This window comes from Podarcis raffonei, chromosome 2, assembly GCF_027172205.1.
Source record: "Podarcis raffonei isolate rPodRaf1 chromosome 2, rPodRaf1.pri, whole genome shotgun sequence".
NCBI classification, from domain to species: domain Eukaryota; kingdom Metazoa; phylum Chordata; class Lepidosauria; order Squamata; family Lacertidae; genus Podarcis; species Podarcis raffonei.
In genome coordinates this window covers 59,121,613-59,147,351 of record NC_070603.1, presented here as the reverse complement: position 1 = coordinate 59,147,351, position 25,739 = coordinate 59,121,613, and the positions used below count along the sequence as shown (strand labels likewise).

The 25,739-nt window shown below is 41.1% G+C and overlaps 2 protein-coding genes and 1 long non-coding RNA gene across 7 annotated transcripts in view; all 3 read right to left on the bottom strand.

Moving 5' to 3' along the window:
- DDX46 (DEAD-box helicase 46) overlaps positions 1 to 10,332 on the bottom strand; it is a 38,020-nt gene extending 27,688 nt beyond the window's left edge. For 2 of the 4 annotated variants that reach the window (XM_053376830.1, XM_053376831.1), the window contains exons 1-5: positions 10,205 to 10,332; positions 7,705 to 7,737; positions 6,330 to 6,518; positions 5,886 to 6,053; positions 182 to 278 (exon numbers count right to left, since the gene is read on the bottom strand). In XM_053376830.1, the coding sequence (XP_053232805.1) occupies positions 182 to 278; positions 5,886 to 6,053; positions 6,330 to 6,518; positions 7,705 to 7,737; positions 10,205 to 10,221 (504 nt within the window). In that variant the 5' untranslated portion in view covers positions 10,222 to 10,332. The remainder of the gene's footprint in view (positions 1 to 181; positions 279 to 5,885; positions 6,054 to 6,329; positions 6,519 to 7,704; positions 7,738 to 10,204) is intronic. The other 2 variants (XM_053376832.1, XM_053376833.1) reach the window with 1 other exon arrangement.
- A 4,201-nt stretch (positions 10,333 to 14,533) lies between these two features.
- On the bottom strand, positions 14,534 to 17,013 carry LOC128407882 (uncharacterized). The gene is made up of 2 exons (XR_008328926.1): positions 16,732 to 17,013; positions 14,534 to 16,692 (listed from the first exon to the last, which is right to left on the bottom strand). It is a non-coding gene; the product is annotated as an uncharacterized LOC128407882 (long non-coding RNA).
- A 480-nt stretch (positions 17,014 to 17,493) lies between these two features.
- CAMLG (calcium modulating ligand) lies at positions 17,494 to 25,739 on the bottom strand. 2 transcript variants are annotated; one of them, XM_053376828.1, is made up of 4 exons: positions 25,538 to 25,739; positions 21,697 to 22,148; positions 20,358 to 20,423; positions 17,494 to 17,776 (listed from the first exon to the last, which is right to left on the bottom strand). In XM_053376828.1, exons 1-4 carry the CDS (start codon positions 25,713 to 25,715, stop codon positions 17,594 to 17,596), a joined length of 879 nt encoding a protein of 292 aa, XP_053232803.1. In that variant the 5' UTR covers positions 25,716 to 25,739; the 3' UTR covers positions 17,494 to 17,593. The 2 variants fall into 2 exon arrangements, with proteins under 2 accessions (XP_053232803.1, XP_053232804.1); XM_053376829.1 differs by having other exon boundaries at positions 20,358 to 20,393.

The following is a 25,739-nucleotide window of genomic DNA, read 5'->3' as shown; positions in this document are numbered from 1 at the left end:
TTGTTAGAAGTCCTCTATTGAGCCACTACATTCTGTCCAGAAGGATGATTTAGAACAGATGTTTGTGCTACATGCAGAGAAACAAGACTTTATACAGCATTAGAAACACTATGAAGTTGATAAACTACAGTATTGTGCCCATTATTGAACAATGAAACTTTTCAATAGTTACTATACATACATTTACATCTTGACCCTTTTCTTCTTCTTTGTCCTCTTTCTCTTTTTTCTTTTCTTTGTTAACTTCCACACCTTCTACCTTTTCTTTTGATCGTGATCTGAAAGACAGTATCAAGAGTTGCATATGACTGATGGTGAATGTCAGCTTCCCTTAAGAAGCTTTAGGTGTAGTGACGGAAACAAAAATGGTGTTGCACATAAGTAATAATAAACTATGGAAAATTATTATTTAACACTGGAATCCCCAACATGGCACCCACACACACAGTCCTTGCACCTGTCAAGGCCCCCTGCCTCTCTCAATTTTTGCTGGGTGTGAGCTGCCTGCTTCTTTCCTGTGCATTCTGTTTGTTTTGGCATATGTGCAGGTGCTTTGCCCACAATGAGAGGGGGGTTCTGAGCACTGCCGGTTTTTCTTACATAAAGTGGTATACTGAATTTTGTGCTGAAAGTAATAGTTTTAGTTTCCTAAATGTGCTCTGAAACGCAAAAGGTTTGGGAATAATGTTATTGCACTCGCAGAATGACTTCCATTCACGCAACAGAAATTCCCATCCCTCTCTTTTCCCAGATTAGGAGATTTGCACTGTAGAATCCTAAGAGGTGATTTGGAGGGGCACACAGGGGGAAAAGAGGGAGAAGTTCCATTGAACAAGTAGAATTTGTTCAATAAGCATGCTGAATTTGATGGATACAAACCTGTTTATTAAAAAATAAGACTATCATGTTCAACAGGATTCACACCCAAGTAAATGTGCAAAACATTACAGCCATAAAATATAATCTAAAGCACCATCCCCCAACCTTGAGTCCCCAAAAATTGATGGACTAGAACCCCATCATCCCTAACTACTGTCATGCTGGCTGGAGAGGATTTATTACTTATTTGGTGCATTTATTACCTGCCCTACACCACAAGGTCACAGAACAGGCTACACAGCAAAAAGACAGTACAATATAAAATAATGACAGCTAAACTCAGTTCAACATAACCAGTATACAATCACAAACAACCAAACCCTCCCAAAAGCTGGAGTAAAAAGCTGTACCTTAGCATGCCTTCAAAATATATGTAGAGCTGCCATCGGACACACATCTAAAAATAGGTGTTTCCAAAATGTAGGAGCTTCCACTGAAAAGGCCCTACTGCATACCACTGCCCCACACACTAGTGCTTTTTAACTTGTTCATAAGCAATCTAGAGTACAAGTATAAAGTGATGCATTTCACATATATGCTCCTGGGGTCTGAACTAGCAGTGACTGACCAGGAATGAGACCTTGGGGTTATAGTGGATAGTTCAATTAAGGTGTTGATCCACTGTGTGGCAGCTGTAAGGATCATTAGGAAAGAAGCTGGAAATAAAACTACTGATATCATAACAGCATTACACAAAGCTATTGGTATGAAGACATTAGGAACACTGTGTACAGTTCTAGTGACCACACATCAAAAAGAATAATTTAGAGTTGGATAGGGTTCAGAAAACGGCAACCAAAATGATCAAGAGGATGGAAAAACTCCCCTATAAGGAAAAGTTGAAGTATTTGGATTTTTTTTTTAATTCAGAGAAATAGCAAGTAAGAGGAGACACAACAGAAGTTTATAAAAGTATGCATATCATGAAGAAAGTGGATAGACAAGTTTTTCTTTCTGTCTCATAACACCCAATGAAGCTGAATTTTGGAATATTCAAGATACAATAAAGTGTCTTCCTTACACAGTTCAACTATGGAATTTGCTTTCACAGGAAGGTGTAACGGCCACTAACTTGGATGATTCTGAAAGAAGCTTAGACAAATTCATGGAAGTAAAAAATAAAAACAACCATTGGCTACTAACCATGATGGCTATGCTTTGCCTTCACAATTAGATGCAGTATGCTTTGGAATATCAGTTACAAGAAACCGTAGGAGGGAAGAGTGCTCTTGCACATGCCCTGCTTGTGGGCTTCCCATAGGCATATGGTGCTATGGTGAGAGCAGGACACTGAACAAGATGGCCTGATCCACCAGGCCCTTCTTATGCCCATGTGACTCAAGGGGCTTCAAAAGGAAAAGAAAACTGTCTGCAGCGCTCTGTATTTGCCTCTTTAGATCCTGGCCTTAATCTCATCATGCACATACAGTGGTGCCTCGCAAGACGAACGCCTCGCAAAACGAAAAACTCGCAAGACGAAAGAGTTTTCCGTTTTTGAGTCGTTCCGCAAGACGAATTTCCCTATGGGCTTGCTTCGCAAGAAGAAAACCCATAGGTAAATCTCCGGGGACCTCTTTTAAATGCTGGCGGTGGGGAGCAAAGCCTTTCGCCCCCCTCCGGCCTTCAGAAGAGGTCCAGGAAGGCCAGCGGGGGCCGAAAGGCTTTCCTCCCCACCGCCAGCATTTTAAAAGCGGTCCGGGATAGCAGGGAAGCACGCTGCGCTTTCCCGCTATCCCGGACCGCTTTTAAAATGCTGGCCGTCGGGAGCAAAGACTTTCGCCCACTGCCGGCCTTCAGAAGAGGTCCTGGACCTCTTCTGAAGGCCGGCGGGGGGCAAAAGTCTTTGCTCCCCCCCGCCTGCCTTCCCGGGATAGCGGAGAAGCGCAGCGCGTTTCTCCGCTATCCCGGACGGCTTTTGAAGGCAGGCGGGGTGGGGAGCAAAGACTTTCGCCCACCGCCTGCCTTCAGAAGACCTCCGCTGTCCCGGGGGCTTTTAAAATGCTGGCGGTCGGCAGCAAAGCCCTCCTGTCCCCGGAGCTTGCGGGGCGGGAGGTGGGGAGAAGGGCTTTTCTTCCCACCGCTAGCCTTCAGAACAGCCTTCTGAAGGCTGGCGGTGGGAAGAAAAGCCCTTGTCCCCGGACCTGGTCTGAAGGCGGTTTCCATAGGAACGCATTGATTGATTTTCAATGCATTCCTATGGGAAACCGTGCTTCGCAAGACGAAAAACTCGCAAGAAGAAAAAACTTGTGGAACGAATTAATTTCGTCTTGCGAGGCACCACTGTAATTTTAGACATTTACAATTTATAGGCATATACCAAGTGTTAGGCTCCATTTTGATCTTTTCCTTTTTTTCTTTTTCTCTCTTTCTTTCTTTTTGAAAGCACTTATTGAAAATTTAATTTCCAGAATACCTACGCGTAACTAATAGTCCCAGTGTTTATTTTACACCTCCTTGAAGGAAACAGCTTGTGCAAATCAACTAAAAATGAATGCTTGTTTCACTAAGTGATTTAGCACTTGCTTTGGAAGTGTTAGTGTCCTCCAAGGAGTCACTGCTGGCTAAAATGAATGTTTTAAAACACACACCTTCCCTCAGAATCTGACAGACTTGGCTTCAATATGAAAGCCATTTATCATGTTTATTATGAATTTTTATTATTCCCACCTCTTCTCCCACAAAAAGGACAAATCCAATTCAAACATGTGCTAACCCTTGGCTATAAATGTAGAAATCATTTTGGTTGGTAAAATCTTATAAAGTTCTCTTTAGAGCCCACTGAAAGGTTTTAACAAAAACCATATGCTTATCTTAAACAACAGTTTATGTCACTGAACTTTCAAGACATTATCTTTGTGACTTTAGAATAAGGTTGATAAAGCTAGATGGATATATTTCTGAAATGGCTTACATATTTTTATTGTATACCTTAACCATATGCTTGCTCAATATTTTTCATTTAACACACCTGTTTTTAATTTTGAGAAAGCAAATCTGTAGAACAAAGAGGACTCCTTCAGGTTTTCTAAACGTAGTGATAGCAGCACAGAGGCCCCAAAGGAACAAGTTATAAAGAATGATTTGATTTTCTGAGAGGCCAGAGAATCACCAATGCCATTTTCTTGCAGCCCAACGTACCGAAACAGCAGATAAACACAGTGCCCAGCAACGAGAGCACCAAGATCAATTACTAGGTGGAGCATGCACACAACTCTCTCTATAAAGAGCAGCTACTCAACAAACAAGTAACAGAACTAAATCTTTTCTTACATAGTATTATTTACAGAAAAATAAAAATAAAGGGCTCCCTATCATAATGGTTGGGGACGAGGGTGGCACTGTGGGTTAAATAACAGAGCCTAGGACTTGCCAATCATAAGGTCGGCGGTTCGAATCCCCGCGACAGGGTGAGCTCCCGTTGCTCGGTCCCTGCTCTTGCCAACCTAGTAGTTCGAAAGCACGTCAAAGTGCAAGTAGATAAATAGGTACCGCTCTGGCAGGAAGGTAAACGGCGTTTCCCTGCACTGCTCTGGTTCGCCAGAAGCGGCTTAGTCATGTTGGCCACATGACCCGGAAGCTGTACGCCGGCTCCCTCGGCCAATAAAATGAGATGAGCGCTGCAACCTCAGAGTCGGCCACGACTGAACCTAATGGTCAGGGGTCCCTTTACCTTTATCATAATGGTACAGGTAACAACACCGGAGTACATAGATTAGAGTGTATGCAACACCAACCCCCTGTCAAGAAGGATGATGGGAGGTTTTTGGATACAAGTTAAGAACCTCAACAAGAAGAAATGGTTCCCTGATTATGAAGCCAGATACAAAAAGTACTCTGCATTACATGTCCCTCACAATACTCAACATTTCCTGTTTTGTGTCTTTGCTGACTCTCTGCAATGCTGTGTACATGAACACTGCCCATACATGCTCTTCCATTTTTATTGGGATTGCTTTAAAAATGTGTGGATACAGCTTAGGATTTGGGGGGGGGGGAGGGAGAGAGGGAGAGAATACAGAACTGAAGTGCCTGAGGTAAATAAAAGTTCTAAAAGGAGAAAGTCCACCAAAGTGGAACAGCAGGTAAAACCTAAGAAGAAGGCAAATGCAAAACATCTGTCCTGGATCTCAGCAAAATTTTAAGGTTGTTATTATCATGATAGTTTCTGCTGCAATCATGCCAAGTTCAGATGAGGCAAACGTATGTTAAAAAATGTGGGGCTCTTCCTTTTTGGCACTGTGGTGGTGGTGAAGCAGATTTCAAAGCAGTCAGATGAAATATTGCAATAAAACTTGATAAAGGAAAGAACTCTATAATATAGTATTTCCCAACAATTAATCTTCTAATGTCAGACTCTGAATTTTCAGAACCTCAGCATTTCATCTCTAGCACTAATGGTTACAGCAAAAGCATTAGAAATTTACTTGCAGTTCACACCAGGACAGAGGGAAGGGTGAAAAGAACTTATTAACTGGATACCATACAGAAGCAACTAGGCATATTTCCCCAATGCTCTTCCCTAATCACTTCATTAACTCACTTGTTTCTTCATATTCAATCTCTTGTCCCTATTCACAAACTCAATACAATCCTCATTTTTCATTCTACCATGCTTATCTCCATGCCTTCCTATATGTTGCTCTCTACCCAGGGACATTCTTCTTCTCTCATTGGTATTTATCAAAAAGGTTTTTTTCCGTTCCCAAAGTCACAGAACAGGTAGCTGTAACTCTTTCATCACATTATCAGAGATGCTCCAATGTCACCATCACCACTTCACAGCACACACAATGAAACACGCCCCCCCCCCCGGATTTTTTCCCTAATCTTCAAATGAGCTGTACTGATGGCAGGATCCCTCTTTGTGTATATGCTTAATTCATGGTTATCCAGAGTAAGTTCAAACTTTCTTATGACTTGTCTGTAGAAAGTTGACCATAATTACAGCTATTCTATTAAAGCATTCAAATATTTCACAAAATGGCATGCATTAGTATGTCAATTACCTGTTTTCCACTTTCTTGTTCTTGCCAGGGCTAGAAGATCGGGACCGCCGCCCTCTACTTCGGCTTCTGGATCTTCTTCTTTCTCGACTGCGTGATCGTCTCCTTTCTCTGCTCCGTTCCCGCTCTCTGCTTCGTGAACGCCTACGCACAAGCAGATTTTGGGTAATACTGTGTAAACAAAATATTATTTCTAGTTTAATCATTAAAAAGAGAGATAGTAGAAAATATTCATTAGTAATCTAAAAAGATTTCATTAGTAATCTAAAAAGAAAACAGGACAAGCATTAATACCAATGATTACAGCTTTTCAAGGAAAATGACCAACTGAGAACACTTCCTACTGAACACATCTTCTAGTTAGAAGCAACCTCTTTCACCAGAAAACACCCAATATCTCCCAGGGAAGGAATGTTTTAATAAGTTATTCAATTTTCCTTTGCTTACCTCACACGCTTTCGATCACGTGACCGAGATCTCCTCTTGTCCCTGCTCCGTGATCTTTCACGCCTACGTTCTCTTTCCCTGCTTCTAGAACGTCTATCATCTCCACGTTTGGCTCTTTTGTCAGATGGAGAGCGACTCTTAGAACGGCTACCAGAACGCCCTCGTGATGAGGAGCGCTTCCGATAATGCCTGTGGTAGCAACAGAATGGTCAAGATATACAACACCAAAATTGGAGTTTAGCATACACAATCACAGATGTTTTCAAAGAATACAATCTTTAAAGCTTTTAAAAAGGTTAAAAATTAGCTCTTGAGTTATCTTCACATGCTGGACAAGGATTGAGGAGGCACAGCTACAAATCCCCCATGCATAGGAGTCGTCTTATACACGGGGGCGTGTTATACACGGGAAAATATGGTAAATAAGATAAAATTCAGAACTCATAAGAGGGGCTGACAATGTCATTTTGGTTCTTTGAGTTCTATTATTTTGTATTTAAAGTATTTCCTTTTCAAATGGAAGCATGGCTCAAGGCAAAGAAGCACAACAATAATAGAAGGAAAGCAGTTTAGGAATTAATAAAACAGCGAGTAAAAGCAAAAATAAATGATAAACTAACATCCTGTGAACCATTTCCAGGCAACTAACCATTAACACTGTTAATTTCTAGGGCTGTAATGTCATGTAGATTATAAATTAGAAGATAACATTATCTAGTTGTTGGCAGCTTGATCAAGCAATCCAATCTCTGGATAATTGTATGCTCAGCCCCTAAATTACAATGGGACAGCCATTCATTTCTGCATTGCCTATTGTTTAATTTTGAGATGGGGTAGAGAAATAATGCAGTAGAAACAGTAGTATTTTTATGCCCAAAATGTTAAGAATTGTACTTTCCTTCTACCATATATCATAAATTAGAAGTATTGTGTTAATATCCAAAATACATGCCAAACATTCTCAAGAGAGCCACTAGCACCCTATAACACAGCTAAGGTTGCTAAGCAAACCACACCAAGAAAATCAAACATAGGGTGAAAAGAGTAAAGTATTACTTAAAACACTACAACCTAAATAAATATCTTGCTAAAACCTTTTGTGGAACTGAAAATTAAATAACTGTATCTTGTAGTACTATGAAAAACCGGCAGGTCCTAGCACTGTTTTCTTCCTTTGCAACAAATGCACTTCATCTTGAGCAGGAAGAACCCACAGACGTTAGAAAAGAATAGGGGCCCTGTGAATATCCAAATTGGGCCCCATACAGATATACTGAAAAAGGATGAGAACTTTACTAACATAATCATTAACATAGTACATCTGAGCTTAGAAAGTGTGAGATCAAAAACTATTATTTTAAATAGGGTAACTCACTGTTTTTGTTTGGACACCTGTTGCTTTGTTGATCTAAGGAAATGAGAGAGATTAAGATAAGCAAGATGAAACCTTCTACTAAACCAGCATGAAACCTTTCACACTATGTGACATAAATGGTCCAGACTCATGCCATGCAATACTGGGATTTTCCCTAATGCCATGAAACCATGTGTTACTGTGAAAGTCATTACAAGCTTATTACATAAGTCTTCAAACCATGTTCCATGCCAGTCAAAAGTTTTCTTCCATTTGGTCCAAGAAGCATTATATTGGCTTTTAAGAAATGGCTAATATGGGAATCCATTTGCCTTGAGGCCAGGCTTCACCTGTACAAGACAACCAACCTGTAGAAGTTGTTCCAACAGTATTAATAATTTCCAGGGCAAACCATAGGGATGTTGGAAAAGACAGAGGTCCAAATATTATAAGAATTGTCAGTAATCAGCTATGAATTCCCAAGCACAAAATACACACGCTGTCCATTAAAACATATACACATACATATATGCATACACACACTATTTCAATTCAACATACATGCAGGTAGAGACACAATCACCTATTGTATGTTTCTTTAGTATGGAACACAGTTAAAAACACACACATGCACAATTCATACTTGTTGGATAATGTGCATTTTAAACTCATGGAGTGGGATTCACCTAATGAGGCTTTCCCCCTGGACCCACCCCCCAATTAGCTTTAGGGGAATCAGGAGAACCTCCAGAACAGTGTCCAGGTGAAAGAGGGGATATCATTCTGTCTGGTGATGGTTGTGCAGATGGAACGTTTGTCATAGTACAACACTGAATTCTACTTAGGTATTCATGTCCACATACTACAACAAAAATCGTAAGAAGCAGCCTTGTGTTATTGTTACTGGTTCAGTGAACAGTCCGAAGGCCTCAAAGGATGTAATGATGTTAAGCAGGGATGGGTTAGATCAGTGCCTGACAGACTACTGTGGGCCCCACAAAAGTTGCCCTGAGCTTCCTAAAATAAGAATGAGATATAACCGAGAAAAATAAAAATACGCAATCTGCCAAGTCACTATTAAGGCTCTCTCTACAAATTATTTTGGATCAGGTATGCTACAACCATTCATTGCTAGCCTCGGTTCAGCCTAGCCACCATAAACCTGTGCTGCAAATCTGTTTCATCCCAATATTGATTAACAGCAGTAACACAGTGGCAGCTAATGACATATTGAACTTTTAAAAATGAACAAAGTTGACCTTGCCAGAGGGTCTTCTCAGTGGTGGCGCCCACCCTGTGGAACACCCTCCCATCAGATGTCAAAGAAATAAGCAACTATATGACATTTAGAAGACATCTGAAGGCAGCCCTGTTTAGGAAAGTTTTTAATGACTGATGTTTTAATGTATTTTTAATTTTTTGTTGGATGCTGCCCAAAGTGGCTGGGGAAAACCTGGCCAAAGTGGCTGGGGAAACCCTGCCATCATCATCATCATCATTATTATGCTGTACTCTTTAAAGTCTACGTTCTTGGTCTGTTAGAACCTCTCTCATAACAGGCACGCTGAGTTTGCTGTTCATAACCACAGGTCATCCCAATTTACAGAGGATTATGACCAGTCTTGGTTCCAGCACCTGCCAACCTAGCAGTTTGAAAGCACCCCCGGGTGCAAGTAGATAAATAGGGACCGCTTACTAGTGGGAAGGTAAACGGCGTTCCGTGTGCTGCGCTGGCTCGCCAGATGCAGCTTGTCACGCTGGCCACGTGACCCGGAAGTGTCTGCGGACAGCGCTGGCTCCCGGCCTCTAGAGTGAGATGAGCGCACAACCCTAGAGTCTGGCAAGACTGGCCCGTACCGGCAGGGGTACCTTTACCTTTACCTATGACCAGTCTGGATAACTAATGGCCTGGTACAGGTGAGAAGCAGCAACAAATTAGAAATAAATAAGCAGAGAGGAGGTATCATTTTGCATATTTTATTACAATTGAGTAAAATTGATCTCATGGACATCAAAATTAATCCAACCTTGCATGGGAAATATGTGGCATTGCCCTTTCTGGATGAAATTCATATTTAGAACACCACCATTCTGTTGGGTCGTTGAAGCTACTGCTATCGACCCCTGGCCTGGGGATGAGGTGGGCTCAAAAACAGGGACAGAAACATTCCTGTCCGGGGGTGGGGTGGGAGAGAAGGATGGCCATCAGCCGCCTCAAACACATAACAGAGAAGCAGAGCGAAAAACTGCCCTGATGATGCCCCGTCTAAAATTGTAAATCACTATAATATAGAAATATCATGACGGACTCTATGAAAGTGTCTGAAATAAAGTCCCGGCCCGTTTGGCAGTTGCGACACTCCCGACGGCGAGAAGCTCGTGGAGAACCTCGCGACCCCCGAACGGCCTTCCTCCCGCGGCCCCGCGAAGGGCCTCCCCGAGAGGCCGGCCACTTTTGTCCCGTGCGGAAAGGCCAACGCGGGCAGGGCCGGCCCGCTCCCGCAAAGGCCTCCCGGCTCACCTGGACTCGCGACCCATAGCGGCCTCTTCCTCCTCTTTCCTGACTTGATCCCTCAAGGCTTAGCGGCGGCGGCAGCAGCGGCAGCCATTTCCGAAGGAATAAACGAAGCGGAAATGAACCGCGCTACGCAGAAAGCGGAAGGAAGGGGCCCTCACCTGCGTTTCCGCCAGCCGGGCACAGCGACCCCTAGCGTCCGGAGGGCCGAGCTTTCACAGGCTCTAGCCGGGACCTTGCTCTCTCCTGCGTGTTTGTGTGGAAGAGGCGGCAGGTGATGAGATCGCACGAAGAGCCCCTTCTGGATGGGTCCCAAAGCCCATCTAGTCCAACATCTCGTTCTTATAGTGACCAGACGGATGTCCATGGCAAGCTGATGTTCAGCCTATGGATTGCAATTGCAATTGCGCAAATTTAATCTCTTCTGTAATGGACGGTGCTGAGCTAGGAGACACGTTCCATTTATCAGCTGCTTCTTAATGTTTGCATTTAATACTGACTTGTCTGTGATTCCGTTCTGATTGCTAAGCCACCTTGATATAAAATAAAATTCACCAATTCTCTTTTTAGCTACAATACGGTTTGATGCCAGAGACAGAAAATGCGGGCGTTACCTCCAGGAGAACAGAAAAGTAATACACCCAATAAATTTATAATGTATTGGTCTTCAACTGGTGGGGAGGGACACACTATCATGGCCTGATCTAAGTTGGGTTGCAAAAGCAGCACTACCACCCCAGAAATTAAGAAATTGTTCCCCAAAACGTATGCCTGGGTGCTGGGTTGGAAAAAGCTGAAGGCAATTGCTTCAATGCCCTGTGTACAACCATCTAGTATTAATATTAACATACACAAATACCCAAAACTAGCTAATATGATGCGATAGCAAATACTTCCTACTTACAACTTGGATTCATGTCTAACACAGACCAGGTATGCAACTATTTATCTTAATGGAGATGGTAGAGTATTGCTATAGGATTGGGTGGCTGGTTTGGCTAATGCCTGTGGATCCCAACCAGTCTGTGATATTTTTTTAATCTATAAAACTGTAGTCTGTGGTAGAAGGAACTGCTGAACTGGCCAAACCAGTTTTTTTTTTTTTTTTAAGTTAACAGCCCTAGCTGCGCTGCTAAGCACCTTTTTTGTTACAAGAATAGAGAGTTGGCCATGTTGCAATAGGAACAAGAAGCTAATGGTGCTTCCAGGAAGAGATGACATATTGTAGGTAGACTAGCCAAGAGCTAGTCACAATTTTTAGTCTGGGCTGAAGCTGCAAAAAGACAGGAGGCCTGACTTTCTCTGTGTGCTTAATCCATAGCTTTGGGTTTGGAGATCTCCCTATAAACTTAATGGGGAAGCAAGATCTATTCAAGTGCTAATGTCATTTAGTGAAGTTTTTAAGGTTTGATGTTTTATTGTGCTTTTGATTCTCTTTTTTAAAAAATAATTGTTATTCATTTTCCAAACAAATTTTATACAATCAACAAATTATTTTGCACTCATTCTTCAATTTTTGACTTCCCTCAGTTTCTCTGTCAATCTTTCGTAAAATTTCTATTTACTGACGCATTTCTAAACATGATATTGCCTTTCCCAACTCCTTTTCCTCTTACTCTCTTTTTTGCAATATTTCTTACAGAGTCTCTTCAAAACCAACAAGCGTTGTCTGTACATCACATATATTTTTCAGATATTCTGTAAATTTCCCCCAGTCCTCGATAAACTTTTGGTCTTTCTGATATCGAATCTTCCCAGTCAATTTGTCCAATTCTGCATATTCAGTCAATTTCCTTCTCCATTCTTCCACTGTTGGAATTTCTTCCTGTTTCCATCTTTGGGCCAGAAGTATCCTTATGGCAGTCACTACATATTGAAACAGTTTACAGTCTCTCTTATTAATTTCGTTTCCTACCATTCCTAATAGAAAGGCCTCTGGTTTTTTAACGAACGTATATTTCAACATCTTTTTCAATTCATTGTATATCATTTCCCAGAAGTCTTTCACCCTTTTACACTCCCATCACATATGATAGAAAGTACCTTCTTTTTCTTTACATTTCCAACACTTATTGCATGTTTTATACATTTTGGCCAGTTTAACTGGCGTTATATACCATCTGTAGAACATTTTCATTACATTTTCTTTCAACGCAGTACATGCCGTGAATTTTAACCTTTCATTCCATAATTTCATCCAATCATCATACTGTATATTATAACCAAAGTCTCTTGCCCAGTGTATCATTACTGCTTTTACCTCTTCATCTTTTGTATGCCACTCCAGCAACATTTTATACATTTTATACAGATTTTTATACTCATTATTCAATACCTCCACTTGGAATTTTGATTCTTTACCTTCATGCCCACACATTTTACAATCTTTTTTAAACATTTCATTAATCTGAAAGTAATGTAACCAGTCATAAACAGATTCTTTCACCTCTTCATAAGTTTTCATTTTCCATTTCCCCCCCTCTCTTGTAACCAATTCTCCATATGTTATCCACCTCCCCCTCATATTAATTTTTTTCACACTCATCACTTCTAATGGTGAAATCCAATGGGGGAGTCTAGGTTCCAACAAGTTTTTATACCTCTCCCACACCTCTATCAATGATCTTCGGAAGATGTGGTTTTCGAAACCTTTGTGAATTTTTTTCTTCTCATACCATAGATAAGCATGCCAACCAAATCTGTTATCAAATCCTTCTAAATCTAACAGCTCTCCATTCTGTAATTTAATCCATTCCTTTATCCAACAGAGGCATGATGCTTCATAATATAATTTCAAATCTGGCAGGGCGAAGCCACCTCTTTCTTTTGCATCTGTTAATAACTTAAACTGAATCCTTGGCTTTTGATTCTCTTAGGAGCCGCCCAGAGTGGCTGGGGAAACCCAGCCAGGTCGGAGGGATATACAGTATATAATAATAATTTGTTGTTGTTGTTATTTTGTTATACTAAATCATAAAATCACCAGAGTCTCCAGTGACCTTCACTGCAAGGAAACTGAATTGAGGTGTGTGCAACAGTATTACAGTGAGCAGAATCATGGGATAAGGAGACCTGGGATAGCAAGTTCTTTAATTGTATGGAATTATTGCTACTTTGGGGACGCGGGTGGCACTGTGGGTAAAACCTCAATGCCTAGGACTTACTTGCCAATCGTATGGTCGGCGGTTCGAATCCCCGCGGCTGGGTGAGCTCCCGTCTTTCAGTCCCAGCTCCTGCCCACCTAGCAGTTCGAAAGCACTCTTAAGTGCAAGTAGATAAATAGGTACCGCTTTATAGTGGGAAGGTAAACGGCGTTTCCGTGTGCTGCGGTGGTGCTGGCTCGCCAGAGCAGCTTCGTCACGCTGGCCACGTGACCCGGAAGTGTCTTCGGACAGCGCTGGCCCCCGGCCTCTTAAGTGAGATGGGTGCACAACCCTAGAGTCGGACACGACTGGGTACCTTTACCTTTACTATTGCTACTTCATGCTGCTTTCAATGACTTTAAATGTGGATACATGCTACACTATCAATCTGCTTTAATTCGTGTGTATATATACTTTTTTAACATAGTCACTGTCTAAGCATCTTACAAATATGCTAACATGCTCCAGTACACCATGTGACTAACGGATGTAGATATAAATAAATAAAACTAACCACCAAATCTGGAGAGAGACTGGACAACTGTTGACCTAGTAGTAGTGCATTGGTATAGCCTACAGTAAAAAGCTACTTCGTGGTCGTGATGGAACTGGGTGGGTGAGACGTGAGCAGGATCGGCAGAGAAGCATGCTCAGTTTGTTAGTATAACAAAGGGTGAAATAATCTTCCTTTTTTACAGATGTCCAAACACAGTGTTCCGTAGTTCTCCAGATGTTCTTTCAGGATGGAATTGCATAGTACAGTACCACAGTTTACATTTTTCACAATTGTAAATAGAAATATGACATTTCTTTAATTCTCTCATTAGTTTCTGTGTTAATTTTTCTAGAAGGGTGACATGCAATGTTGTTCAGCATAACTCCCATTCTGGTCTTTTAATACATTATTGTCCTTGTTCAACTGGCAGATGGCAGGTTGCTATTGTGGTGTGTAAACAGATTCAACAGAGCTAACTGCAGTGTTTAATTCTTTACTTTCTAAATCATGCTTGTCCATAAGTTACATGAACATATATTTTATAGTTGGAAATGAAAATAACATTGGAAATATATTAGTAAAACGCTTGACAACCCAAGTAGTCTTTAAAAATGAATTACAAAGGCATGCCAACAAATAAATGGTTAACAGACTTCATAGAAGCAGTCTAGAAATAATTACACCGGAGGACATACATGACCACATGAGGTTTATTAGATTTTGCAAAATGAGGTTTTTGCAAAAGGAACCACATACAAAACACCTTTTTACTATTCATCTGCTATCCCACCCTATACATCACTTTTCATAGCAGAAGTGGGCAATATGGGAAAATTCTATGTTCTACCCATTAAATTTTAGACTTGATACTGATTTATCACTGTTGAAAAGTCCAGCTTGCCAAATATGAATTAAAGAAATTCAGAAACACCAGCTGAAAGGTGCTTTAATGGTTAAGTCTATCAGCTTTCTGAAACTATTAGTTGGGAATGATGAAAACTTCAAAGCATTTTGAAGGTGTGACGCAGATACAGTATTTCTGCAACAGTCACTCCTTACAGATAGAATTATTAATGCCAGCTCAATTTCAGCCCTCACTTGCAAAGCAGTTGTTCTGAATCTTTTGTATTACATCCATTAGCTTCAAATAGAACCTTTCAACATGTCGACAGAGATATAGTCAGACCTTAACATATACAATTAGATGCTGAGAGTTTATCATAGTGCAAAGTCTACTGAACACAATAGAATATATCATGGCCCGATTCTAGAGAGGAAAGAAATACATGCCCAGGAAAGAACTCGGATACAAACAGGGCTTTGCTTGCTGTTTTTGCCACAACAGTTCCTACTGCTAAAGAGTAAAGTTGGTTTTTTAAACTGAGCAGAATCATGTCTTCAGCGCGGGGAACTGCCATGGCAAACATCTCAATCCAAGTGCACAGATGTCTCCAGTGCATCCATATTTACTCTAAAAACTCTTTTCTTCATGTAACAGATACAATTTGAACAATGAATGCAGTATTAAAACAGTAACGGAGGAAAGGAGCAAAATAAGGAAAACAGCTTATTTTGATTATCCAAAACAAAAACAAAAAAGTGACCACCTTTAAAAAGAGAAGCTACATTAGCCTCTATAATCACAGAATGATTTCAGTAACTCAGGGGATCACAACTACATGGGTAACACCTATCATTTACGATGGCCACTGTACCTCCAGAACATTTATTCACATTAATTATTAAGGTCCCAGGCAAATATCCACTCATCCTTCAGCATAAAGGGAACTATTACATAATAGCCTGATTTCTCCCAGCCTAATTTCTCACTTAATACCTAAGCCTGGTGCCAATTACTTGTCAGGGTGGCAGGTTCAGAAGTGAACCAGGGATCGCAAACATTGCACACAGCACTGAAGCAGAGCAGAGAAAGATGGGGAGGGAGAAAGGAAGGTTGGATGTGCATGCTCTCTTAATCTGGGCTTCCTCTGAACCAGCCTTTAAATATTATAGGGTTCTTAATTTATTTTTATTTATTTTTAGTAATAAAATCTGTTTTTAATGGTAAACAACAACTGTGATTTACTGAAGGAACTTAACTCTAAATAAATATGAAGGACCACCAGCTAAAACCAAGTAAAGACTTGTTTTATGGTACTGACCAATAGAACGGAATCTTTCAGAAATGAACCAATCAAGAGCATTTACCTCGAATTGCCCTAATGGTTTTGATGGAAGACGCTTCAAGTATCTGTTTCAGATGGGTTATAAAAACTTACTTGTGAGTCAGCATTCCCATGTGAAATGAACATGTAAGCAACTGTACAAACTAATAATTTGATTAAAATTATGGTTAAAACCTGGTCTGTACTCTTACAAGTCACATTTCCCCCCTGCTACTGATAAATGTAATGATCCCTTGAATGTCCAGACAGAAGAGGCTGGACTCCACATGCAATATTCTTGCAACGGAAGATATAGGAAATAGGAAGCAGAAACCTGTGTTAGTTTACACTACAATGAACAAAAAAAAAAGCACTTGTCAAGTCAGAGGAATGAGCAAAACTTGTGACATTTTTAGGTACGAAAGTATAGTTACCCAAGAGAGCAGCTTTTAAATCTGCACTAATGCTGTATATTGCATTAGATCATGTAAACACAAGTAATTAAGTTTCCTAGTTAGGTAAAAAAAAGATAACAGGCAATATCCAATGGAAGTCAAACTCAAGAGTAGGCTAGCTGAAATGAAGGACTAAAATCCACTGATTTTAGTGAGTCTACTTTGAGTATGATTAATGTTTGATATCACCCAATGAATGCTTAATGGGAACACATAAAGAAGTTGAATTTCACTGCTTCGTCTTAGCTCTTGCATTCACATCCTAAAATCAAACCTCCCTAACTACAAGAAAACAAAGAGAATACTACCCCATTTAAGGAAGACATAAAATGATGACTTATATCCAGCCTAATTCTATTGTAGAATCAATCTTAGTGCTGGCAGTATTTTGGTAAGACTATCCTGACTGCTAAAATGCATGAATTGAGGGATATAAGCTAATAAAATCAACTCCTAGGATATTCCTATGATAAGCTTGTATTCAGAGCATTCCTTCCATGAACAGAAAGATCCATTTGGAGGAAAAACAGAGACTCATCAGAGACTCCTGCTGGGAGAAGGGTAACAATTATTCCGACCTCCATTTTCTCCTGTGCCACCCCTGCAAGTTCTGGAGAATCCCCAGCCCTCTGGTATAGGAGGAACACAAAAATCACCTCCCTGACCTTTCCTCCAGCAGGAGCGTCTGATGAGTTGCGTTTTGCTCATGGAATCCTTGGATTCACCCATAAAGACTAACATAATTCTATTCAAGTAGGAGACCTCAGCTGCACTGTGCTCTCAATCATAGAGCCAAAGGGAAAGGTTACAGTTTCAGGATGATTCCTTTTAACTGGGGTGATGGACAGAAAGGACACATTTCAGTTTTAAAGAAAAGTGTGTCATTGGACCATTGACCAATAACTGCATTTGACTGTCCATATCTGAGATCACTCTGCACTGTACTCAAAATCTACCAATTCAGCTTCAAAGCCGGGACTTCAAAGCTCTTCCCTATCAAAGTATGTTTAAGCTGCACTGAACCAAGTATTGGATATAGGGTTAACACTGTTTATATATCCAGAGGCATGTATGAAATCAAGAGTGACGCAGTCCAGCTGAAGTATTACACCAGGTTCCACAGCTATCATGGCACTTCAGGAACCAAAAAACACAAGCAGTTCATGGCAGAAGATGAAAGTAAAGAAATAGACACAAAGGTCTGTAAAAACATCCCCCATTTTGCTGTAAGTGTCCATGGAACGACTAATCACTTCTGCAGGGATCCCAGACAGTAAAAGAGCAGCAGTCAATACCGTGGTCTTCGTTTTCTTTTCACTCTGTATAAGAAATAAAAAATACTTCGTTTTTCACAGCTTTCATCTTTAAGCACCTTATCAGAGCTTTAATACATTAATTTTTATTTTTATTAGGCTTTTTGTGGTTTTATATCTTGATTTTTTCTGTGAACTTCCCTGAGACCCCCGGGTATAGGGAGGTATATAAATTCAATTAATAATAATAATACATTTCATAAGGTTACCTAATATTTTACCATACACTTCTCAAAGTGCATTTAAAAATGCCTCTCAAAGGTATTTTCCTGTAATCTTGGTTGCTTGTTTCTATTATGATGAGCTCTTTCTGTTCACAAATAGCAGCTGGTGCTATTCTCTTACATTCATCAGGCAAGGGCAGAGGCTACAGTGATGAAGTAATGACTTTGGGACTTGGAAACGGTGTTATCACACTGGAAATGGTTCCTTTCTTCAAAGTTCCATTACATTCACTTGCCAGTTGCCTATACTAAAAGGGATTTTTGTCCACTAATTGTTACTTAATAAGTCCTTTGTCGCCCACATTTGGTAATTCTCATGTTTCATGCAATACAACTCTCACAAAAACAATGATGACAGCAAAGGAAAGTTAGCTGAAAATGTCACCAGTTTGAAAGAAAAGTAAGATATTTGAGGGATGCGGGTGGCGCTGTGGGTTAAAGCCTCAGCGCCTAGGGCTTGCCGATCGAAAGGTCGGTGGTTCGAATCCCCGCGGCGGGGTGCGCTCCCGTTGCTCGGTCCCAGCGCCTACCAACCTAGCAGTTTGAAAGCACCCCCAGGTGCAAGTAGATAAATAGGGACCGCTTACTGGCGGGAAGGTAAACGGCGTTTCCGTGTGCTGCGCTGGCTCGCCAGATGCAGCTTTGTCACGCTGGCCACGTGACCCGGAAGTGTCTCCGGACAGCGCTGGCCCCTGGCCTCTTAAGTGAGATGGGCGCACAACCCCAGAGTCTGTCAAGACTGGCCCGTACGGGCAGGGGTACCTTTACCTTTAAGATATTTGATCAATACACTAAAAGGTGAGAAGAAGACATGAGGCTGTGCATCAATCCCTGGGCAAAAATGTAAAGCAAAGGGGACAGAAACCTCATGCCCAGGGTCTCAAATGCAGCCTCCTGCAAGGCCTTTAAATTCAGCCCTCATGAGTCCTGATCTCTCAAGAGCTTCTGCCTAGCTAGAATGTGTCCTTGGACTGCAATGATGCACCTTGCTTGCCTGGATGGAAGATGGAGAGAGGTGTGTGTAATTAGAAACATCTGGCTGTTGTGTGTGGCTGGAATGTCACCTTCCGTACAAAGGTACATGCCACGTCTGTTTCTCTGCCCACTTTTGGCATCTGGAAGGCTGCCAACACAGGAATGCGGCGCTCAGGCTGAAAAGGGTCCCCTGCCCCTGATATACATCAAGAAGGCCAACATCTCCCACAAAAGTTATTCAAAAGTAATCTGCAGAAAAGTGATTAGTTCACTGGATTCACAGTCGCAAAACATGGTGGGGGAGAGGCAACGCTCAAGTAAACATTGTGCTTTTCTTTTACAAACCATCTGCAATCCTACATACACCAACAGGAATGCGACCTATTCAATCAAGGGGAATTTTCTTCCAAGTTAGAATTCAGATGATCAGTCTGTCACATAAATATTATTGCCAATGCCATAAGAAAATCTCAAGATGAAAATACATGGCCTATGCTACAAAAAGCCTCTGAGAAATCTGCCATAATATGTGGCCTGGTCAGTGTTAGAAACTGGGATGTGAAAGCTAGGAGCTAAATGGCACCTTAAATCTAGGTTATGGGCACAACAACGGAATGTCTAGGCATGCTTTTTTATAACAACAATACAAATATTATGTTCATTTTTCACATGGTCTAGTCCATCCCCTGCCCATCCCCCTAATAGTCTTAAGAGGGTCTCTTCTCTAGTCTTCAGAGAGTAGCTGGAAGGGGGGAGGCAGAAAAAGGTCCTCCTTTCCTTCAACTCTGCAGTTTTAATATGAAATTTTAGGAGCAGTATTGCGCCCAGAGCTCAGAAAACTGCTCAAGCTAATGAAATTCCCTGTCGCAATATGCACCTAGAAGAATGGGAGTTTGGTACCCTGGACCTGAAGTCTGACAAAGTCTATTTTACAATAACGATGCCACCAAGCTTATAGATGGTGACTTCCAGGTAAGGGCAAGACCAACAGGTTAGCCCATTTTACAGAGCATTCCTGTATTTTTCTATTCAGAAATAAGCTGCATGGAGTTCAGAGAGTGGCTCCCAGGTAAGCGTGCCTAGAATCACAACCTTAGAGTGCAGTCCAAAACACTTTTACTCAGAAGTAAGGTATTCTAAATTTGAATGTAACTTACACCCATGAAGATCCTCAGTACTGCCTCTTGCCTCTGTAGCTGACTACTCTCAAGTATTCAAAATGTACATACACAAAATGCAAACAATTGCTGATTAACCTAAATTAGCATTGTATTATCTGCTATGCTGCATAAAAGCTAAGAAAATTCTAACACGGTGCTTTCTCTGTCAAATCTTTTTTAAAGTTTAGACATTTTGATAATCCGTTTATCCTAAAAAAAAGGTCTTACCTTTGGGAAATACTTAGACAACCCCATGTATGCAAGCTGTAAGGTAAGAAATGGAGCAAATATTGACTGTGGGGGGAAAAAACAAAAAAGTTAAATGAAACAGAAAGTAGTAACAATAAATTCACATTGCTACATTATTTCAAGGAAATAGTCTATGAAGTGTTTCAGCCAATTGATTAGAAAATATAGAGAAGAGAACCAAATTTCAAAGCACCACTGTCAAAACAGACTGAATTTATATTTAAGGAAAATCCAGAGAAGTCATTAACATATATCTAACGTAATGGTACAGACCTATAGGGTTAGAGTGCTATAGTAATGTCTAGGAACGTGTCCATTCAAAAAGTCCCCAAGGAAAACTTTCATATGAATCATTCAGTAAATAATCATCCTTGCACATAATTAAACAATAACATTCAAATTTACTTTTGAATAATTTAAAGCCACTTGATAGTAGCAATGATTAGGCATTGCACTTTATATAGTTAGGAAATGCTTTTCTGCTGATTATCCAGTTCCCATAAAAACGAGCCTGGGAATCTCAAAATGGTTTGGATAGTTTTGTATGATTTTTGACAGATGATTAAGTAATTTAAGATAGCAGTCTTCTTCATTTTTGATGTCTAGAAATTTGTGTCCATATCTTGCCAACTTGACCTCAGTCCTAAAATTAGATGGCTACATCTTCCTTAAGGGTTCTGATGGCAAGAAAACTTTAGCCCAATTGCTTTGGAGAGGCTGCTTCATGTGATTAGCTCACAACAGGATTAAGACAAGGCAAAACCTTGTAGTTAAGCTTCATGCATAAGGCTACGTTTGTTCCACTATTAAATGTTATCACTGGCCAGTAAATTGTCAGCTGTGTTTTAGCACCATTTGCATAGACTGGAACAGTACTTGGCACAGCCTGAAAAGCAAACAACACTGCTGCCAGTCCTGGGCTTCCAGGGCTACCCATAGCTTAATTATTGTCAATACAGAAGAGCACCAAAGTACAGTAATTTCTTGATGCTATTGCTAGGCCAGGGCTTACAATTTCTTGTGGTTCTGATCCTCTTGCCAAACACCATGTGTCTTAAAATAATCATTGCTCAATCATCACTACTTAGGACAAGCCACTGTTGAAGAGTGGACAGAATTATGGATTTGGGCCTAAATCCAAATCTCTACTTAGCTATGAGCTTGATGGGTGGGCTTAGGGAAAGTTATTACTTTTCTCAGCATAAATTCCTTATCTGCCAAATGCAAATTCCACTGTCAAACTTTCTGGGCTAATCAGTAAGGCAACCAGGTCAAATAAACAAGAAGTACTAAGTTACTAAGACATTTCTTTACTCACCAAGTATTTGCACACAAAAGCTCTAACTCCAATGGCAAGTAGCGCACACCCCACTAATCTAAAAATGCGGAAGGAATCAAATTCCTCCACTACATTTCCATTTTCCTGGCTTGGCTTCTCACTGATAAGTTGGTTTCTTAACTTCATCGCTTCATCAAACCTCGAGAGATACTGGTCTAACCCGTGGCGAGGTGCTCTCTGCGGAACCTCCATCAGATCCCCTCTGCTGCGCTGTCGGAGCTCGCCAGTGCCATCATTTCCAACCTCGGGAGTTATGCTAAACAAGTCCTTTTTCTCTCCCTTGTGCTCTATTGCACTGCTTGCGTGGTCGGCTGTTCCTGCCAAACTGCAAACAGTGTCACCTAGCACAACCCGTTTGGAAACAGGAGTGGGAAGAGTGCTTGGTTTATCTTGTTCCAGCTGAAGTTTTGATTCTGAATGGCTGTCATCATCTAAAGAGGAGGCAAAAAAGAAAGGAGTCACTATGCTAAATATTGTAGGTTACTCTACAAAACCTAGGCTAGTAGTCTTCCATGTTTTCAAACCTGGGACCCACTTTAAACCAAAACATGCACCTGTGGAACATTTTCTTCTTATTTTTTTTTAACCATACATTTGTACAGCGGTAGGGCTGCTGTTGTGACCATCTGAGATCAGGTCATAAACTGGTAGTGGATCCCTACAGACTAAGGTCCTAGGCCATGCAGCTGTGGAACTAAGAGAACTGTAAGGAAAACAGGGGTCAAACAAGAATGGCATATACTTTTCACATTGAGCCTAATAACATTCCCCCTTCCTGCCCCAGCTAAATACCTGCTGTTTCTTTCAGGTCTTTGTGCATTAAGGAACTGGCCTGTGCAGTGATATACTGACAGATAGCCAAGGCTTTAGTTATTTATACTGATTGTTTTATGAGTTTGAACTACTGGTTGCTTTATGTGTTTTATTGCCGTAACCTGTCCTGGAGAGTCATATGGCAAAGGGGTAGGGCATAATTTTATTAAATAAATAAAAATAAAGCAAAATGCCATTTCAAAAAGATACTAAGAGTTGGTGCCTTTTCCCTTGCAGACCTCAGTCTACAAAACAGGACACAGGACAAGTTACTTGCTGGCTTTTGAAAGAAACACAAGGACTAGTCGTTCAGTGGTAATTTTTAAAAAAGATTATGCTGCTTGTGTTTTATTGCTGGTTTAATTTTCATACTATGTGGACAGCAGGAGAATTTTTTAAAAAGTCAGATAGAAGCAACTTTCACAATCAGAGCTCATGTCTCCACCTAATTTGGGGGATCTCCTCTCCCACCTTCATCCCCCTGCACTACAGCCCACTCCAACCAAAAGTATTCCCTAATCCTCAAGAGCAGATTTTCGTGAAGCTAGAGTGGTTACTTCTACCAACTCCATTCCATGTGCTTTCCTCTGGTTCCATTCCAATTACAGTAGTTCATCGAGGCCAAATAACCAAATAATAAATTTTCCACACATATTTTTTTCCTGAGTCAAATAAATTGATTGCAGAGAGACTTTTTGCCAAAGCTCTTTAAATAACTCATTTTGCACATAACAGTGGTTTGGAGAGAAACAAGTCATACCAAGAAGGATTTGTGACTACAAACTGTAGAAGGAAGAACAAAAGTACAAGCCAGAAATGCAATCTTTAATCTTTTAAAAGTGTAAACATTTCATGCCTATTTTTTCCAATAACTGTGACAGAATAATTAAGAACACCATTCTATAGGCTTTCCAAAACTGCTTTATAGCACACATATGAAAAGTCACAAAGCTTGCCAAGGAGAAAGCTGACCATAATGGGTTAGTTTGGACAGAACACTAACCCACAGTTTAGCGTTGCGAAAGCAAGCTATCTTTCTCCCAGGCTCACATGCTTTCACCCAACCTCTCCCAGAGCTTTCCATTTTTTATTAGTCACAGCTTCTCATGTCATCCAAGCTCAGTCAAACTGTGTTAAGATAGTTAACGATAGTTAAGATCAGCCATAGTTCAGGGTTTGGACAGCAAACTAAACCGTGGTTAATCTAAAATGAAGCATCTGTTCCCCTTAGAGTTGGCCAGGAAGAAGAGAAGGAAGGAGGGCATGTTTGTGGGGAGGAAGCAGTGCTAAACCCTCATTTAGCAAAGGGGTGACTGCCCCCCAGGCCAGCTTTGGCTTCCCCTAAAAAAAGTTCAACTCAAAAAAAGTGGGTGTTCCTGCAACTCTTTTTCTAGAAAAAAAGCATTGGTAATGGTGCTACAACGATAGAAAGCTCTAAACCTGATGGGAATGAAAATCACCCTCTCCCTGGACTTCAGACCAATACTTTGATGGCCAATACTTTTATGATCCTCAGCTAATCTGCACAAACCAGCTGAGGGCAAAGTACACAGGAAAGTGTCCATGAGTGAGGGTATGGGGTGGCCACATCCAGTGCTGACCTGTAACCTCTAGAGGTTTGGCCAATACTGAATGTGACCCATGGGACAAAAAAGCGTTAGCAACACCTGGTTCAGGGACTCTTAAGTGCTTCAAGTTGTTATCTTTCTTCAGAGGATTACTAGCACCCTTAAACTAGAAAGAAACGATTTCAATCTCCAATATTTCAAACACACTAGAAGGAAGAGCATGGCACCAATACATACTGTGGAATCTCAGCTCTGAATATATTAAAGAGTACTGGAAGGACACAGAAAGAATCAAAGCATGTAAACACCTGCAAGCTCTAATGATTTCCACAACTCTCTTCCTCTTCTTCTTGACCAAAAAGTACTAAAAGCAGGAGCTACTGTACAGCTTCCCCACCTAAGTGTTAAGTTACATTCTCTGCTTTTAAATGCAGCCAGAAGCACAGCACATTAATAAAACTATCTACATATTCAATAGGAAATCAAGGAACATGACAAAGAAAATGACAAGCAGTAGGCAAATCATCTTGGTCTCAGTTCCACATTTAAAAATGGCAACACAAGGCAAACGAGTGTTACAAGTTATATTGTGAACTGGAAACATTATCTAAATGATAAATAACAGAAGAGAGACAAGTCAGCGTGATATACTGGTTAGGGTTAAAGGAGCAGAAAGATTCAAATTCCTGTACTCTCAAAGTTCTCTCACATAAAGCTCTTGCGCAGTCAGACCTTGCAAGCTTATTGCAAGGATACACCCACCCAGGGCTTCTTGGTGGTAATAGCTGTTTTAAACCCATATGTCATCCCAAAAAACTAATAAATTGAGTGAATAAATAAGCAACAGGTGGGATAAAAATGATTCAGAGAATAGAATTATGAAAAAAATATTGATTTCATTCAGTAATAAGTATTGAAATGATTCAGCATGGTTTGTTGGCACTTTCGCGTCAAATATAAGAGCGTTCAGCTTTCTCCATTGCAAATGGGAACACAAATCCTGAACGAAACACACTTTAGTTTATAAATTGTGCATGATCTGTTCTTCCCAAAGGACGTAGAGGCAGGTGTGACCATTTTCAATGCTGAAACAGACATCCTTGGATCGCATGAAAGAACTTGATTTATCTTCAAACAAAGCACCTTTACTGAAGAGGAGAGTTGGGGGGGGGGAAGCACCTCAAATAAGACGAATGCGTTATATCGCTCGAGGAGGAGGGGCAGCGTCATTTTGAGCGATCAGATTAGCTTGTTAATATACGGACCATGTTATCCCATTGTTCGGGAAGGAGAGGAGGACATGAGAGGGAAAGAGGGGCGCGCGTTGAGCTCCCACCCCCCGGCAAGGAAGGAAGGAGGTCGTTCATAAGCGCCCTGGCAAGGAGGGGATGCCCAGCGCCGTCAGAAACCGCCCCCCTAAAGCCACGCCCCGTCCTCACCCGCCTTTGGCCGGTGGAAGCCCATGATCCGGTTGATCCGATCCTCCGAGTTCATCAGCAGTTTCCTCCGGCGAATCTCAGCCCGGCGCTGAGAGGCCGTGAGTGCGGGGGCCGTGGCCGAAGTCGTCTTAGGCCCCTCATGGCCGCCGCCGTCTCCTTCCAGAGGCTCCGTCTCCATCCCTAGCAGCACCGAGGCGGCGGC

Bases quoted from the DNA above. Each gene is read 5' to 3' on its own strand.
- CAMLG (XM_053376828.1), bottom strand. From the start codon at position 25,715: ATGGAGACGGAGCCTCTGGAAGGAGACGGCGGCGGCCATGAGGGGCCT. The intron at 22,149-25,537 runs GTGAGGACGGGG...CCTCCTCTTTAG, and splicing joins CTTCCACCGGCCAAAGGCGG to ATGATGACAGCCATTCAGAA. The intron at 20,424-21,696 runs GTGAGTAAAGAA...TTCCCCCCACAG, and splicing joins CTTTTGTGTGCAAATACTTG to TCAATATTTGCTCCATTTCT.